Consider the following 15,094-nt stretch of genomic DNA (forward strand, 5'->3'; position numbering starts at 1 on the left):
CTCATTCATCAACTCCTCGAAGTATTCTTTCCATCTAGCTTGCACACTGCTAGCACCAGTCAAAAATATTTCCATCTCTATCCTTAATCACCCTAATTTGCTGCACATCCTTCCCACCTCTATCCCTCTGTCTGGCCAGCCTGTATAGATCCTATTCTCCTTCTTTAGTGTCCAACCTGCCATACATGTCATCATATGCCTCTTGTCTGGCCTTTGCCACCTCTACCTTTGCCCTGTGTCGCATCTCAATGTATTCCTTTCGCCTCTCCTCGGTCCTCTCAGTGTCCCACTTCTTCTTAGCTAACCTTTTTCCTTGTATGATTTCCTGTACTGTGAGGTTCCACCACCAAATCTCCTTCTCTCCTTTCATGCCCGAAGATACACCAAGTACTCTCCTGCCTGCCTCTCTGATCACCTTGGCTGCAGTGGTCCAGTCTTCTGGAAGCTCCTCCCGTCCACCGAGAGCCTGTCTCACCTCTTCCCGAAAAGCTGCACAACACTCGTCCTGTCTCAGCTTCCACCACATGGTTCTCTTCTCTGCCTTTGTCTTCCTAATCTTCCTCCCCACCACCAGAGTCATCTTACACACCACCATCCTATACTGTCGAGCCACACTCTCCCCTACCACTACCTTACAGTTGGTAACCTCCTTCAGATTACATCGTCTGCACAAGATGTAATCCACCTGCGTGCTTCTACCTCCGCTCTTGTAGGTCACCCTATGCTCGTGCCTCTTCTGGAAAAAAGTGCTCTCTCCAGCCATTTGCATCCTTGTTGCAAAGTCTACCACCATCTGTCCCTCCAAGTTCCTTTCCTGGATGGCGTACTTACCCATCACTTCTTCATCACCCCTATCACCTTCACCAACATGTCCATTACAATCTGCATCAATTACAACTCTCTCTCTGTCTGGGATGCTCAGAACTACTTCGTCTAGCTCCTTCCAGAATTTCTCTTTCACCTCTAGGTCACATACTACCTGTGGGACATAGCCACTAATCACATTACACACAACACCCTCAATTTCAAATTTCAGCCTCATTACTCGATCTGATACTCTTTTCACCTCCAAGACATTCTTAGCCAACTCTTTTTTTAAAATAACCCCGACTCCATTTCTCTTTCCATCTACACCATGGTAAAATAATTTAAACCCTGCCCCTAAACTTCTAGCCTTACCGCCTTACCACATGGTCTCCTGGACACACAATATATCAACCTTTCTCCTGATCATCATGTCAACCAACTCCCGATATTTTCCTGTCATAGTCCCAACATTCAAAGTCCCCACATTCAGTTGTAGACTCTGTGCTTTCCCGCTTTCCACCTCTTCTTCTTCTTTGACTTCGACCCACAGTAGCTGAATTTCCAACGGCGCCCCGCAGGTTGACAGCGCCGGTGGCGGACGTTGTTAACCCGGGCCATGACCGATCCGGTATGGAACTCTTTGGATGGACGCTCATATTTGTTTGGCAAGGTTTTAAGCCGGATGCCCTTCCTGACGCAACCCTCTCCATTTATCCGGGCTTGGGACCGGCCTACAGTTTGCACTGACTTATGCCCCCCATAGGGCTGCATTTAACGACGATAACACTGCCATCAGAAAATCAATACTGCTGTCATTCATGGACAGATCAGACCTGCTTTAATTAAAGATTCTGAATGAATTCTGCGACATACCATTGTTAAAATGGGGTTGTGGGAGTTCTTACTAAAGTTAAATAAATTTTCTGAAACAAAAATCCGGGGATTTGGCAGAGTTGCACGCAGTGATACATGCACATTTGGCCCATTTCGGCTTCTCTGGCTTTCTGTACTCTCATCATTTCTCTTCTTCCTCCCTCAGCCTTTTTCATTCTCATCTCCCTCTCTACATGTCTTTCATGGTGCTGTTTTCACCCACCGTTTCCATAGAGACGAGCTGCTCCTTTCTATTTCGAGCTACCTACTGGTCGAGTGCTCGTCTTAGGCTCTCTCCCCTCACTCATTAAATTTAAGGTACATGAACAACTCTCGTTGTCTTCTTCCTCAAATGGTAGCACACGCGAGGAGCGTCGCCTGGTGTGTCACACAGTGTTGCTTTTGGCCATCAAATTAAGTAAACTAATCTTATTTTCGTGGTTTCATTCACTCTTTGGGAATTGTCTCTGCATGATTCCATGGCAACCAAGGTGATGCCTTGTCTGCACAGACTACCGGGATCAACCTGTGGTGTGACAAAAGCAGCAGCGGTGTAACAGAACACTCGCTACCATTCAAAAGCATTGGAACAGAGACAAATTCCTTCATTTTTTGTTGTAGACTGAAATCATTTGCGTTTGACATCAAAAGATGAATATGAAACAAGACAAAGTTTCAGCTTTTGTTTCAGGTATTGAGATCTGCAGCTGATACACAGCTTAGAGCATTATTTATAAAACACCAAGACAGTAAAAGTATTAGAAAAGGTAGATGGATATAAGATGAATTACAGTGAACTCAACTTAGTGTACCACCGTATATTCGTGGTTCAGCATTTTAAAATTCACCTATCCACACACACACATATATATATTTTTAACATCCTCTGTTATTTGTTGAAAAACTCACCTATTCACTGTTCAGCAGCAACCTGTGGCATCTAGGTCCCAAGGAATTATGTTAAAGTGAATTGAGGAGTGTAATTTACACAAAGGTAGTGCTTTGCCGCCATCTTGTGGAATCTATGGGCAATCATAAAACTTTAGGTGGGACGTGTGCTGTGTTTTCCCCCTGCTGGTAATATAATAATTTCATTTCTCCGCCCAAAGAGTTGCCTAGGTGAAGGTGGGCGGACCCACTGGGACATACCTGCTTCCAATCAGCCCTTTGGCACTGTATATTTAAGTGTGGCCCCTGCTGAAGGAAGGTGCCAGAGTATAGCTTTGTTGCCGTTTTGCTTATTTGACATACTCACGATCCCTGGCTTTGTTCCTGTCGCTTCCTGTTTCCTCCATTCCAGTGGTACCTAAGGCTTGACTTTTGTTCAGCACTAATTTGATTTTGTGTTTCAGTTTATGCTTATCTTGGTGTAGTAGAAGTACTTTAGTTACAGTATGTGTGTATTTAAGTACTTCAATCCCTGTTTCATTCTTTGTATTGTAGATAGATTTTTGTTTTCGCACCATTTGTACCTTCCTTCATCCCTGGCTCCATGCACTACCTTTTGTAAGTTTTTCCCTCCTTGTGTTCTTTGCACTCACAACAGCATTTTTGCCATCATTGTTTTTGTTTCTCGTTAGATTTGAATCCGCACACGTGTGCAGGTCGTTTATGTAATTGCTAGTTTTAGTTTTGCGTGATGGCCATTGATCATCGGAGTTTTTCGTTCTGCTGTATACATTTGTGTCAATTGGTTTGAATAGAACTCCAATCACTGGCCGTTGGCCGATCAGGACAATGTCAATTACACAAAGATTTTTACTGTCCACGGCAGGGCTTGTTCTCTATCCCCAGTGATTCGCACTGGAACTGTGCTTACTGGGGATGGAACAGTTTTTGAAAATTGTCCAAACGGTTCGGTTCGACTGTTTCGGTTCAGGCCGCGTGTCCCGTTTGGCTAGGCAAGAGTAACTTTTTTTTTTTTCTTTCTCATTTATTATTAAGAAAAAGTGTACAGTCGCGCTAATGCTAGCCAAGATGTCAGCGGGGATTTCGCGTCCACTCCCACTTGAGTAGTTGACTTGGCAGGACACATCGGGTGCGTTCTGAAATTCAATCTGACACCCTAACTCCATAATAGACGTGTTCCGCACATTCCAAACAATGTTTTGAATTTCTAAACGGTCCCGGGTGTAGCACAGCAGCACCGGAGTGTATTTCGAACGGACCCATCATTTGCATTAGGGGTGGGCATTGTTAAGAACCTCATGATTTGATTCAATTTCGATTCTTCAGGCTGCGAGTCGTTATCGATTCTTTGGGATTGAGATTCCATTCGATATCGATTTAAATGTTCTAATATTGATTCAGTAAGAGGTAAAAATCTAAATCATATCAGGCTTATTTTAAAGATCCCATATTTTGGCTATTTCGACCTCCATAGAGTATAAAACACTTAGTATAAAAGTGTCCATTTCATTTAAAAAACACCTTGGTTTTGTCATATGGGTGTCCAGAGAAGGCCCCTCTGACACCTACTTCCGTTTGACACAGATTTGTAGCCACTTTGTGGATATTTGGCTAAGACCGCCCCCTTTCCTCTGATTGGTTGCCTCCGTGTAGACGATCCACTTGTGACAGCACACGTGTTTGTTATTTTGACGGCGCTGGCTTGGAAGCGGAGAGGTGGGCGGAGCTCTTCGCAAGTGACGTAGATAAGCTCGAGAAATTCAAATGACCTGACTTCAGGCCTCTCGGCAGAAAAATGTGTGGTACTCAGGAATGTTTGGACACATGTTTACTGAGGCATCATAGAGACAATATTACATCCCAAAACTAGAAAAAGTTGGTCCGACAAAATATGCCCCCTTTAACAATAATGAGCTTTTATTTAGGAGAGTAATGATTAGATCAGTGTTTTGCAAACTTTGTTGAGCCAAGGCATTTACATTACACTAACCTCAAAGTACACAATAAAAATATCTTAAAATGTATAAATACTGAAATCTCAATTTAGAAATGTGGGCTTGTTTAGTTAAACTCAAAGCTGGTATACTGTATTTGCAGGGAGCCATGACTTATTCTGTTGTATGAATTGCAACAGGTGGATACACAGGTTTATTGTACCTTTTGCCATCCAATAGAAGAGCATTTAAGTGTGCCTGTCACTAAACGTAACTGTCATAGATAGACAAAGATATATTTCGTATCCATACAAACTATTTAAATAATAATAATAATATAGAAGACGTAATTGATTTTCATAAGAGTCAACGTGTACCGACCCGAAAACCGTCACCACAAAACCGAGATATGAACTGAACCGTGGATTTTGTGAATCGTTTCATCCCTAGCAATTATAAATCCTTTGCTTGCTACAACTTTTGGTAGTGTTTTTTACGTCATTGTCTTGCTGCATAATAAAGGGGCTCCCAGTTGGTTTGGTTGCATCTTTCTTGAAACTGGCAGACTGTAGACTTTATAGAGTAGAGTTTATTTTGGTGCTGCCATCATGTGTTACATCGATGGAGATTCATGAGGCTGTCCCAGAAGAGGCCATGCAAGCCCAAGCCATGAGATTATCTTTGCTGAGTTTCGCAGATGTTTGTTTGTTTGGGATCATGCGCAGATCCTTTCTTTATCAAAGCTTTAGCCTTTTCACAACTCTGGTTTTTCACACATTGTCAGCCATCTCTGGTTTTCATGTTGGTTACACCTCTAACTGGGTCATCTGCAAAGGTAAAACCCAAGCCTGAAACTGAACGTAGGCATTCAGCGCTATTCATGGTTTAGAATAATCAAAGTAATGTGATGCACCAGGACAACAAAACACACCTGTCAGTCACATGTTCCAATGCCTTTGCTGACATGAAAAATGGGTGTGTTTCAATAAAAAGTGCTGTCTTCTAATGTGTTTATCAGATCCAGTCTCGTGTGTCTTAAAACATTGATTTCATAATTGCAACAGTTTGACTTTGGAATAGATTATTTCCAAATATATTATTTCCTACGGGAAATAGTTTCTAAAACACAAACATAGTGGATGTTGTCCCTCAAAGGTGCCACTCTACTATTTGTATGTTTTACATTTAAACTTTCTTCAAGAACACTGACAATTTTATGTACACATAACCCTACATCAATGTCCTTGTTTACGCTAATTGTGTTTATAACATGCAACTGACCAGGGTTAAATTTCTACGTCGACCACAGTTTAATCTGATCAGAGGTGATTTAAAGCCACATCTGCTTGCATTTAATCCCAGAACTCCTTGCAATACAGCTTAAAGGAGTGATACCACCAAAGTTGATCTCTCTGCCATCTCCTCCCAAGAGGAACACTGTCAGTTCTTCAGCTCTATTTGACGAGTTGCCTCTGACAAGTGTTGTTTGAATGATGGCTGTTCTTGGGAAACCTTGTCTTTAAAGAAGCTGTTTTTATGCTCCAGCAGCCATCACTTAAGGAGTTGACTTTTAAGCCTCTGTGGTAAAAACAAATGGACTGCATTACATTTATTGAAAAGTATTGTCTTGAAATAAACTTTGTCTAACCATTTTAATGTTTTCAACAGAGCTGGCCAATGAATATGAATTTGGTATTCTCCTTATTCAAAATGTAAGTGCATTAATAATAATATGTGAAACTCTCCTCTAAGTAAAACACGTTTGAGTTGTCGTGATAGCATTTTTACTGGTCTCTCTTGGACGATGCATGACATCTACTTCATTTAATTCTTTTCCACAGATCTTTAAGCTCTCCATTCTCCACTCGTGTCACGAGCTGGCTCTGTTTGCCATCTACAGCCCTGTATCTCTAAGCTCCATCTGAGCTGCACAGATTGAGGTCTAATGGGAATCAACCCGAGCTCGGCTCTCCTACTCCCAGCCTGCTGATCCCGAAATGTCCTGCCTGGAGGAGTAGTGGCTGAGTGACAGCTCTTTGCAAATGCCACCTGGCGGCAGCAACTTGTCGGGTGCTGTTATTTGGAGGGGGGGATTCCGTAGCATCGCCTCCCCTATTTGAGTGAGCCTCCTCCTTCTTGCTGAGATTTTGGGTCCCATTTTGTTTGGCATCCTTGTTTTATGCCTGCCTTCCTCTTATCTCTCCTCCTGCCCTCCAGCCTCAAGATCAGCTTTCAGACATGACTTGAAAATGGAGGCGATGAACCAGAGAAGACAGGGTAAATGACTTGTGTCGTTGAGTTGAATAGGGATGTTTATCAGGGGTGGGACACTTGCTTCCCACTGATGCCTGTTTGTTGTGTTCTCTGAAAGAGATCACAAGCCTTTCTCAGCTAGTGGTTGTGTATCACACACCACCTCCTATATATATATATATGAATATATATATATATATATATATATAAACATATATATATATATAAAACAGGTTGACTGAAATTATGTCCACACGTACACCGGTTGGTTTACATTCGTGACAAGAAATGAAATCAGCACACATTAGATGATAACAGAGACATGTTCTGTTGCTTTTAACAGGTTTTGTCATTGTTGTTAACAAATGAATATGTCCTCATGTAGAAGTAAACATAGAAGACATAGTTTTGGAAAGGTTTATATTTTTTATGACTTCTTGAAATATTTATTGCATATGAAGTGCAGTTCAAAACACAATAGTTTTGAAAATACCAGTGTGCAGGCACATGAACTAACATTATAGCTGGTTATGGCACCATTGATACATTTGAGTTCAAATTTTAATTAACAAACATACCATATGTTATTTGAAATAAACATAGTCTCTTGCTTACATTTGCTGCACATTCTGTCAATTCATTGATTAAATTAAATGGCAAACATACCGCAGTGAATCTAAGATAAAAAATGGAAAAAAAAAAAAAAATGGAGGCATGCCGGTAGAGGTACTAGATTTGGTTTGACATTTTGTGTGTATTTGTGGTGAGGGTTGAACAACTAAAGATGTTTTTTTCTTTTTTTGGTCGAAGCCAATCGATGATGTCATTGATATCTTCACTGCTGAGGCCTCTCAAACACTCACCTCTCTCAGATGTGCCTCTGGGGAGGCTTCCCTGACTTTCTTTGAAGCTGGCAATTTCAAGGCCTAAAGAGCACTGTAAAACTTTTTTTCAATTGTTATTGGCCAAAGTGTCATGAGTTGGGAAATGTATGTAGTGGAAAAAAAAATTTAATTGGTGGATTTAAAAGATGGCACGGTGAACGACTGGTCACTCCGGTTTCCTCCCAGATCCCAAAAACATGCATATTAGGTTAATTGAAGACTCTAAATTGCCCGTAGGTGTGAATGTGAGTGCGAATGGTTGTTTGTTTGTATGTGCCCTGCGATTGGCTGGCAACCAGTTCAGGGTGTACCCCGATGATAACTGGGATAGGCTCCAGCATGTCCGCCACGCTTGTGAGGATTAGCAGCTCAGAAAATGGATGAATGGATGGATGGATTTAAAAGACAGCTGATATCATGGCAGGAATTATGTACTATTGCAGCTCTCCTCTAACCCTATGAGTTGGGTTAAAAAAAACTATCAACAAATATTTAACTTTTTCTAGACCAATAAGAGTGGATTTTCTAAGGAACTCCGATATCTTGTAAGGTGCGTAAAAACAGCATTTAATTAGCTTGTTTTAAATTCTTATCAATTCCCATCCCTATGGACGAGTCAAAAGTCCTCTGTAAATTGGCTGACTGGAAGATGAGACAATTAGCTGAAATTTTTAAATACTATGTTTGGTATTTTAAACTGAACATGTAAGAGTGTTAATGTTTGTCCGCATACTGTGAACTTGGTATTTTTTATTTGGCCTTTTTTACATTGTGTCATGGTCTATCCCTGCAGTTCCATTGTTGGAGCTTGGGTGGCCCCCCCCCCCCCCCCCCATCCACCTGCTCACGCCACAGCCTACTGCACGAGCAGGTGCACGACAACCCACCACTATGCCTCAAGGATCCATCTCCAGATCATCGTCAATAAACCTTTCACCACAAACCTCTCAGCCTCCGCTTGGTTCTGGGGCCAGTGAAAATCGAATTGTGACACATTGTCCCTATCCTTGCGCTGTAGGTTTTGATAATTTTATCTGTGATGTATTTTTATTGTATATTTTATAAGTCTGTGTTTGTTGTTTTGTACCCAATCCCCCCCCCCCCCCCCCAGGTTCCGCTAAATTAATTGCAAGCATCTTTTCATGTCTATTGATATTGATTAATGTGCACATTGTCCATAAGATAAACAAAGAGTTGGTCAACTGCAAGTGTTAAACGTTGATTCGTAGTAGTAAATTCAACTCGTTTATTAGTTGACGAATCAATTCAACCCCTGGGGCCAGGGGCCCAATGGCCAACCCCCACGTGTGTTGTGAAAAATCATGAAATAATTTTTATTATTTATTATATTTTATTATTTTTATTATATATATTATTTTAAGTTATTTTCCCCTGTTGATGATCAGTTTTCAAGGGGAAGAAAAGTTTAATCAGCAACACCCCGAACGCCGGTGATGATGTAATTTCGTGGCCACCCCACAAAATTGCCTAAAATTGTCTGACCACCCCACTGAAAAATTCCTGGCTGCGCCACTGTTGTTAATCCCTACTCTCCAAAATGTGATTCACTGATAAAAAAAAACATTGCTTTTTAATGTGTACACATTAACAATATAATGCGCTTGATTAGTAATGGTTGTACATTTGTGTTGAAATGTTTTTGCAGTGACTCAAGTGTTATATGTAGTATTTAACAACACATTGTGGATACACACAAACACAGTGGCATGCTTAAAGCTCACTCACCTCAAATAAGACTGACGAGCAGAAAATCATCATCACCCACAAGAAACCAAGCGGACAAAGTGTTGACATGCAGGACACTTCAGCATGCAATATAACAAATAATTAGCAAGTGTCATTGACGGATTGTATGTTTTAAAAATAAAGACCTACAAAAGCAGGCACACATGCAGTGACTTGGACAGTCAGAAGAGATATGTCATCATTATGCACAGCTGCACCACACAGGCCGCTTACCCAAGGCTGTCCTCGCCGGCGTGGCATCACTCTTGATCCAGAAGGAGACCCAGGACAGGACCACAGTCAGGATACAGGGGATATAAGTCTGGATGGTGAAGTAACCCATCCTTCTACTGAGGTCAAAGTACACCGTCATCAACACATAGTCTCCTGTTGGAAGGAAATTAAAATAGATTTATCACTTAAATATGGTGTATATATAATGAAGCTGTGCTTAAACCTCATTAAGACCATGTGCACTAAATGGAAACGGATGCTTAAAGCGGACATAGTATGGAAAATTGACTTTTGAATTGTTTCTATACAAATAGTCAGGTCTCTGGAGTGCATGCCTACCCACTGTGTGAAATTACACAACCAAGTAAAGCTTTTGCGAGCTGCCTATTTCCAAAAATGTGTCTGTGAGTAAAATGGATTTTTCAAATTTACGTTACCGCCCAAACAGAGAGTTTCTCCACCCATGACTCAGCAGCTAGGCTTGGCGAAGCTCTGCCATTTTTATTAACTGTATGATGAGAATACAACCCTCCGCACTTTGTGCAGCAACCAGCTTATTCATTGTACAGTATGTGAGGCTTGCACATGCAGTGGAACCTCGGTATAATGTACTTATACGGGTGTGTGTGTGTGTGTGTGTGGGGGGGGGGGGTTGTCCGATATAGCCGTTTATCCATTACATTGAAGCCCCCCCTTTTTTTAAGCCATATGTGTCCATATTACTGTACAGTGCAAAATTATTGTTTTATAGTATTATTTCATAGCCCAAAATACCCAGTACAGTACAAAGTTATTGTAAATAAATACAAAAGAAAGCTCAAAAATGTTTGAAAGTTTCACATTTTATCCAAACTTACCACGCCGTTTACTTGGAAATGGTGACATTGTTAAGGTACAATACTCATCATAGGTGAGTCGCTTTCATGTGCCGTCAAGAATTAGTGTGCTTCCTAGTTCCAAATATGTTGCCAAAGGTGAACGGCTTGACAAAAAAATTAATTACTATACCAAAAATAGCATGTTCAAGACTCCAGAGACGTGTGTTTTGTTTTCCTCAGGGTTAACACCACAGCCATGCCGCTTTCTCTCTGCACAGCGTTCTATGCACAATAGACAGTAGATACTTTATAACCATCGTGACATGGCCGCCACGTCAATGCTACACATTCAACATTGCCACCACGTAGGCATGGGAGGCACGTCTTTTGGTGTTGGATTGAGTCATATTGTATATCTGTGACCTGGAAATACGTCCCATTCTGTGCCTGCATTACGCCATAGTGCCAGTAAACAACAGCGACCAATTCTGGAACTAACAGACTATGTCAACGGTAGTTTAAGTGACAAAGGGAAAACATTTTTGGACACAAAGGCGATGCAGCATATTACAGCAGGGTATAAAATGCTGGCAAGAAAGGCATACATGGTGCGGCATATTTGAGTAGTAGTAGTATTTGGATTTGTACAGCACTGCAGTGATCGTGTGCATCTTTGAACCACAGTGAGGATACTATTTATTGACTTATAAGTTTGTATTGTACTCATTTGTGTTTACCGCCTTTTTCTGTGACTATTTTCGGCCCTTCGCCAATTTGATTGACAGCTACGGCTCATTTCTTTGATGTCCCAATGACGCTCCTTAACTGCAGCTTTAGTTAATAATGTGGTTACATTTAATCTGTTTGGAACCTGTGAAGAAGGATGGTTTAGAAGTGGCACACTTGTTTCCATGTTTGAGTCCTCATTTGGTACGTTAAGTGTGCTACAAACTTGACCATGTGTGTTCAATGGCATTACGTGACGCCTGTAGTCGTAGTCGGCCAGCAATTAAGATTGTTTCCTCCTCTTCTGTCCGTTCCATCCCGCTGTGTTCCCCTTCTCCTCTTCTTGTTGGTACCCTGCAGGCTGTAGGGCCTGCTTTGGGGTTTTCATCCTTGCCTGGTCTGGGAGGGGTGGGTGGGTGGTGGTGGTGGTGGTGGGGGGTGGTTTGGTGTGGGGTGGGGTGTTTGGGCGGTGGGATGTCACCTCGCACACTCAGGGGCGGGTAGTGGGTGCTGGGTCGGCGCTGCAGGAGCCATGGCGCTTCATCATTCACTGTAAATAGTTTTTCTTTTTTTCACTAGTCACATCCGGGCATATCAGGGTTTCTTGGGGGCTAATTTGGGGTGAGGGGGGCTGGGTGTCGGAAGGGGTTTCAGTACGTCAGTGCTGTTTCCCGGTCCAGGCGCCCTTCCCTTCCGCCCTGCCTGCCTCCCAGGATTTTAATGCATTACACACAATCATCCCCTTCTTTTTAATGCACCACATACCATGCATACCCATCACTGGTCTCTTCAGATTTTAATGCACCACACCACTCACTGGGGAAGGGCCAATGACACTGTCAGTCGGGGGGGAGGTGGGGACAGGCAATTACAGGACACTTATGTCAGTCACGGTGCCAATTCACTTGTGTCCGCAGGCACACAACCCTGGGACTTTTTTGCTGGGTGTTTTTGCTGCATGCTTCCTCTCCTGTCCCTGTCCTGCCCTGTCCTTCCCTCACAGGGTGTATCACTACTGCCCAATTCAACACTCATATCTAATGTGTCGTTGTTGTTGATACTGTATATAATGATTTACTTTCCTCATCTTGTTTACAGTTAGTGCTTTGTCTTTTGTTGTCTTCTTTTCTCAGTCCCCTCGAGAATCCTTGTTCTGTTCAACTGATCGACTCTGATTCTCAATAAATATCCATTATAAAAGCACAGCGGCAGCTGAAAAAACTCCAGTGACAAAGTAGAACTGTTCCGGCATAAGGTATAGAGATCCTCCTTTCTGCTTGACCTAACAGCCGAACAGGACAAAAAAAAAAAAAAGATTGTTTCACATCGTTCCAAGCTACGCATTACGATTAAAGTATTGGTATATACAGTATTTGTATATACAGTATTTGTGCTGCCTCTCGAGGTCTCTTCGTTTTAGTTTAGTCAGCTGGTCTATAAACTAATTAACGCACAGCCATAAACCTACCAGGGAAAATAATACTTTAGAGCACTGCTACACTACGGTAAAAAACGCATACCGTGCTATACCTGGTGCAGCCCTGGGCTCGTCTGATCACTGCTTAATTCACTTAATACCGACGTACAGGCAAGAACTTAAATCATCGGGAAGGAGGCGGGGTACACCCTGAACTGGTTGCCAGCCAATCGCAGGGCACATACAAACAAACAACCATTCGCACTCACATTGACACCTACGGGCAATTTAGAGTTGCCGCCGTGGGTGAAGTCATTTAATTAAAAATAAAGTAATTTAATTACAGTAAGTTAGCGCCCATTATTTCTGTCACGTAATGTTGGTTTGACCTGACTGATTAGAATACATTATCTGACTTGAGCAGAGATTTCCAACCTTTATGGAACCAAGGAACATATTTTACAATTGAAAAATCTCACGGCACACCAACAAACAAAAATGTCACAAAAAGTGGATACATTAATTACTGTATTTACTTCCTGCCATCTAATAGAAGACCATTCATTTGTTCTGTCTGACACTATGCCTCACTGGCATAAATAGAGGAACAAAGATACATTATTTATTGTAAATATAATTTTTTTTTAGCAATTAAGTACACAAGTATATACAGTAAATGAACAGGTCATTTAAATAGACACATTCCTCCATCTTGTGATCGGATCGGCGATAGGTTATCGTTTTTTTTTTTAAACTCGCTGATCGGTAAGCGGCCCGAAAAATCCTGTTCGTGTAAAGCCTAATAATTGATCTTTAACCAAGCAAAAATAAAAACAAATAAAATTACATTTAATTTAAATAATTTTTTAAATTCGAATTTACCCAAATACTCAATGAAATTTATCGTAGGATACTCGAAAGCTAAAATCTTTGATAGCTGCAGCCCTAGTATGTTGTTACACAAGAAGCTATTATAAACTGTCCAAATACTAAGATTTGTATACATACTAATGCTAATGCATGTATATAAATACTATGCATGCATTAGTATTGCAATATTTGAGTGCATTAGTTTAAACAACACACACTGTTGTGTACACCTTGAATCCGGCATCCCTTGTGTGGAGTTTGCATGTTTTTGCTGTGCCTGCGTGGGGTTTTCTCTGGGTACTCAGGTTTCCTCCCACATCCCATAAACATGCATGGTACGTTAATTGAAGGCTATAAATTGTCCGTAGGTGTAAATTAATTGAAGGCTATAAATTGTCCGTAGGTGTAAATGTGAGTGTGAATGGTTGTTTGTCTATATGTGCCCTGTGATTGGCTGGTGACCTGTTCCGGGTGTACACCACATCTCGCCCGAAGTCAGATGAGATATGCGCCAGCACACCTGCGACCCTTGTGAGGGTAAGTGGTTCAGAAAATGGATGGATGGATAATGCATACATATTATGTTAAAACATATGTGTAAAATTACATCTTGACGAAAAACAAATGAATACTGTTAGGTTAGGATTGTGCTAATATGCATACTACAGTATAACTGGGCATGAAAAGAAATGATTTTAACCATGTCTGGCTGGACACTTACCTGCTCAATACCACAGTGCATTTAAATAGAGGGAGACTTGACTCAAATATCTCAGTGTACTTCTGTGCTCTGTTGAGCGTAACATATTTTCTATTGGAGCTATTATAAACTGTCCAAAAAATACATTGAGGGCAAAAGAAAAATGTGTGCTGGTTTTCACGTCACGAGCAGTGATGGAGGTAATGCTCAGTGACTGTTTTTTTTGCCAATGTCTTTATGTCTCAAAAGTGTTCTCTGTCAATTGACTGTCTGTTGTCATACTATAGCGGCTCCAACTACCGGAGACAAATTCCTTGTGTGTTTTTTGGACATACTTGGCAAATAAAGATGATTCTGATTCTGACAAAGTAACAAAGTTACAAAGCAACACGTTACTCCAAAATAAAAAAACGAGCAAAGTAACGTGTTACTTTCCCCAAGAGATGAATCAGGCTACAGTTACTTTTTCAAACCAGTACTGATGTTACAGGTTGTGCAGAGTCTTCGAAGCGTGTGTCGCGTAATGGAGGGTGTGTTTCCGCAAAGCGCATATCAGGGCTTGCTTCATTTAGTGCAGGAGCCAGAAGTGATGACGTCTGAAGCCTCCCTGCCTGGCTGTACCACGTGACCGATTTGGGAAGCGCTTCAGAGTTTGCCACAAGATTTGACACCAACATAAACCCCTCATGCAGGCCCCATTGAAAATGTGTGTGTTTTCTTGATAGAGTTGCGATCAGCTCAGTTCGGATAAATATTGTGCAGTTTCTATAGACTACTAGAGTTTGGAGAGTGTTTACAGCAGTTTGGATATAGCTTGGGCAGATATGGCACTCCTCGGAATCCTTGGAAAGAGGTTGCTGCACACTAGCCCAGCTGTTGCTACACTATACTCGCAACCTGGGGTATGGTGGTCGCCTGAGTTC

General features: G+C 41.6%; 1 protein-coding gene across 2 annotated transcripts in view; it reads right to left on the reverse strand.

Moving 5' to 3' along the window:
* The window catches only part of LOC133410277 (gamma-aminobutyric acid receptor subunit gamma-3-like), a 156,493-nt gene that overhangs the window by 7,607 nt on the left and 133,792 nt on the right, over nt 1-15,094 (reverse strand). Inside the window, exons 8-9 of one of the 2 annotated variants that reach the window (XM_061691199.1) lie at nt 9,641-9,793; nt 9,407-9,483 (exon numbers count right to left, since the gene is read on the reverse strand). In XM_061691199.1, coding sequence (XP_061547183.1) covers nt 9,407-9,483; nt 9,641-9,793 — 230 coding nt within the window. The remainder of the gene's footprint in view (nt 1-9,406; nt 9,484-9,640; nt 9,794-15,094) is intronic. The other variant, XM_061691189.1, reaches the window with a different exon arrangement.

This window comes from Phycodurus eques, chromosome 1 (genome assembly GCF_024500275.1).
Source record: "Phycodurus eques isolate BA_2022a chromosome 1, UOR_Pequ_1.1, whole genome shotgun sequence".
In the NCBI taxonomy this organism is placed as follows: Eukaryota; Metazoa; Chordata; class Actinopteri; order Syngnathiformes; family Syngnathidae; genus Phycodurus; species Phycodurus eques.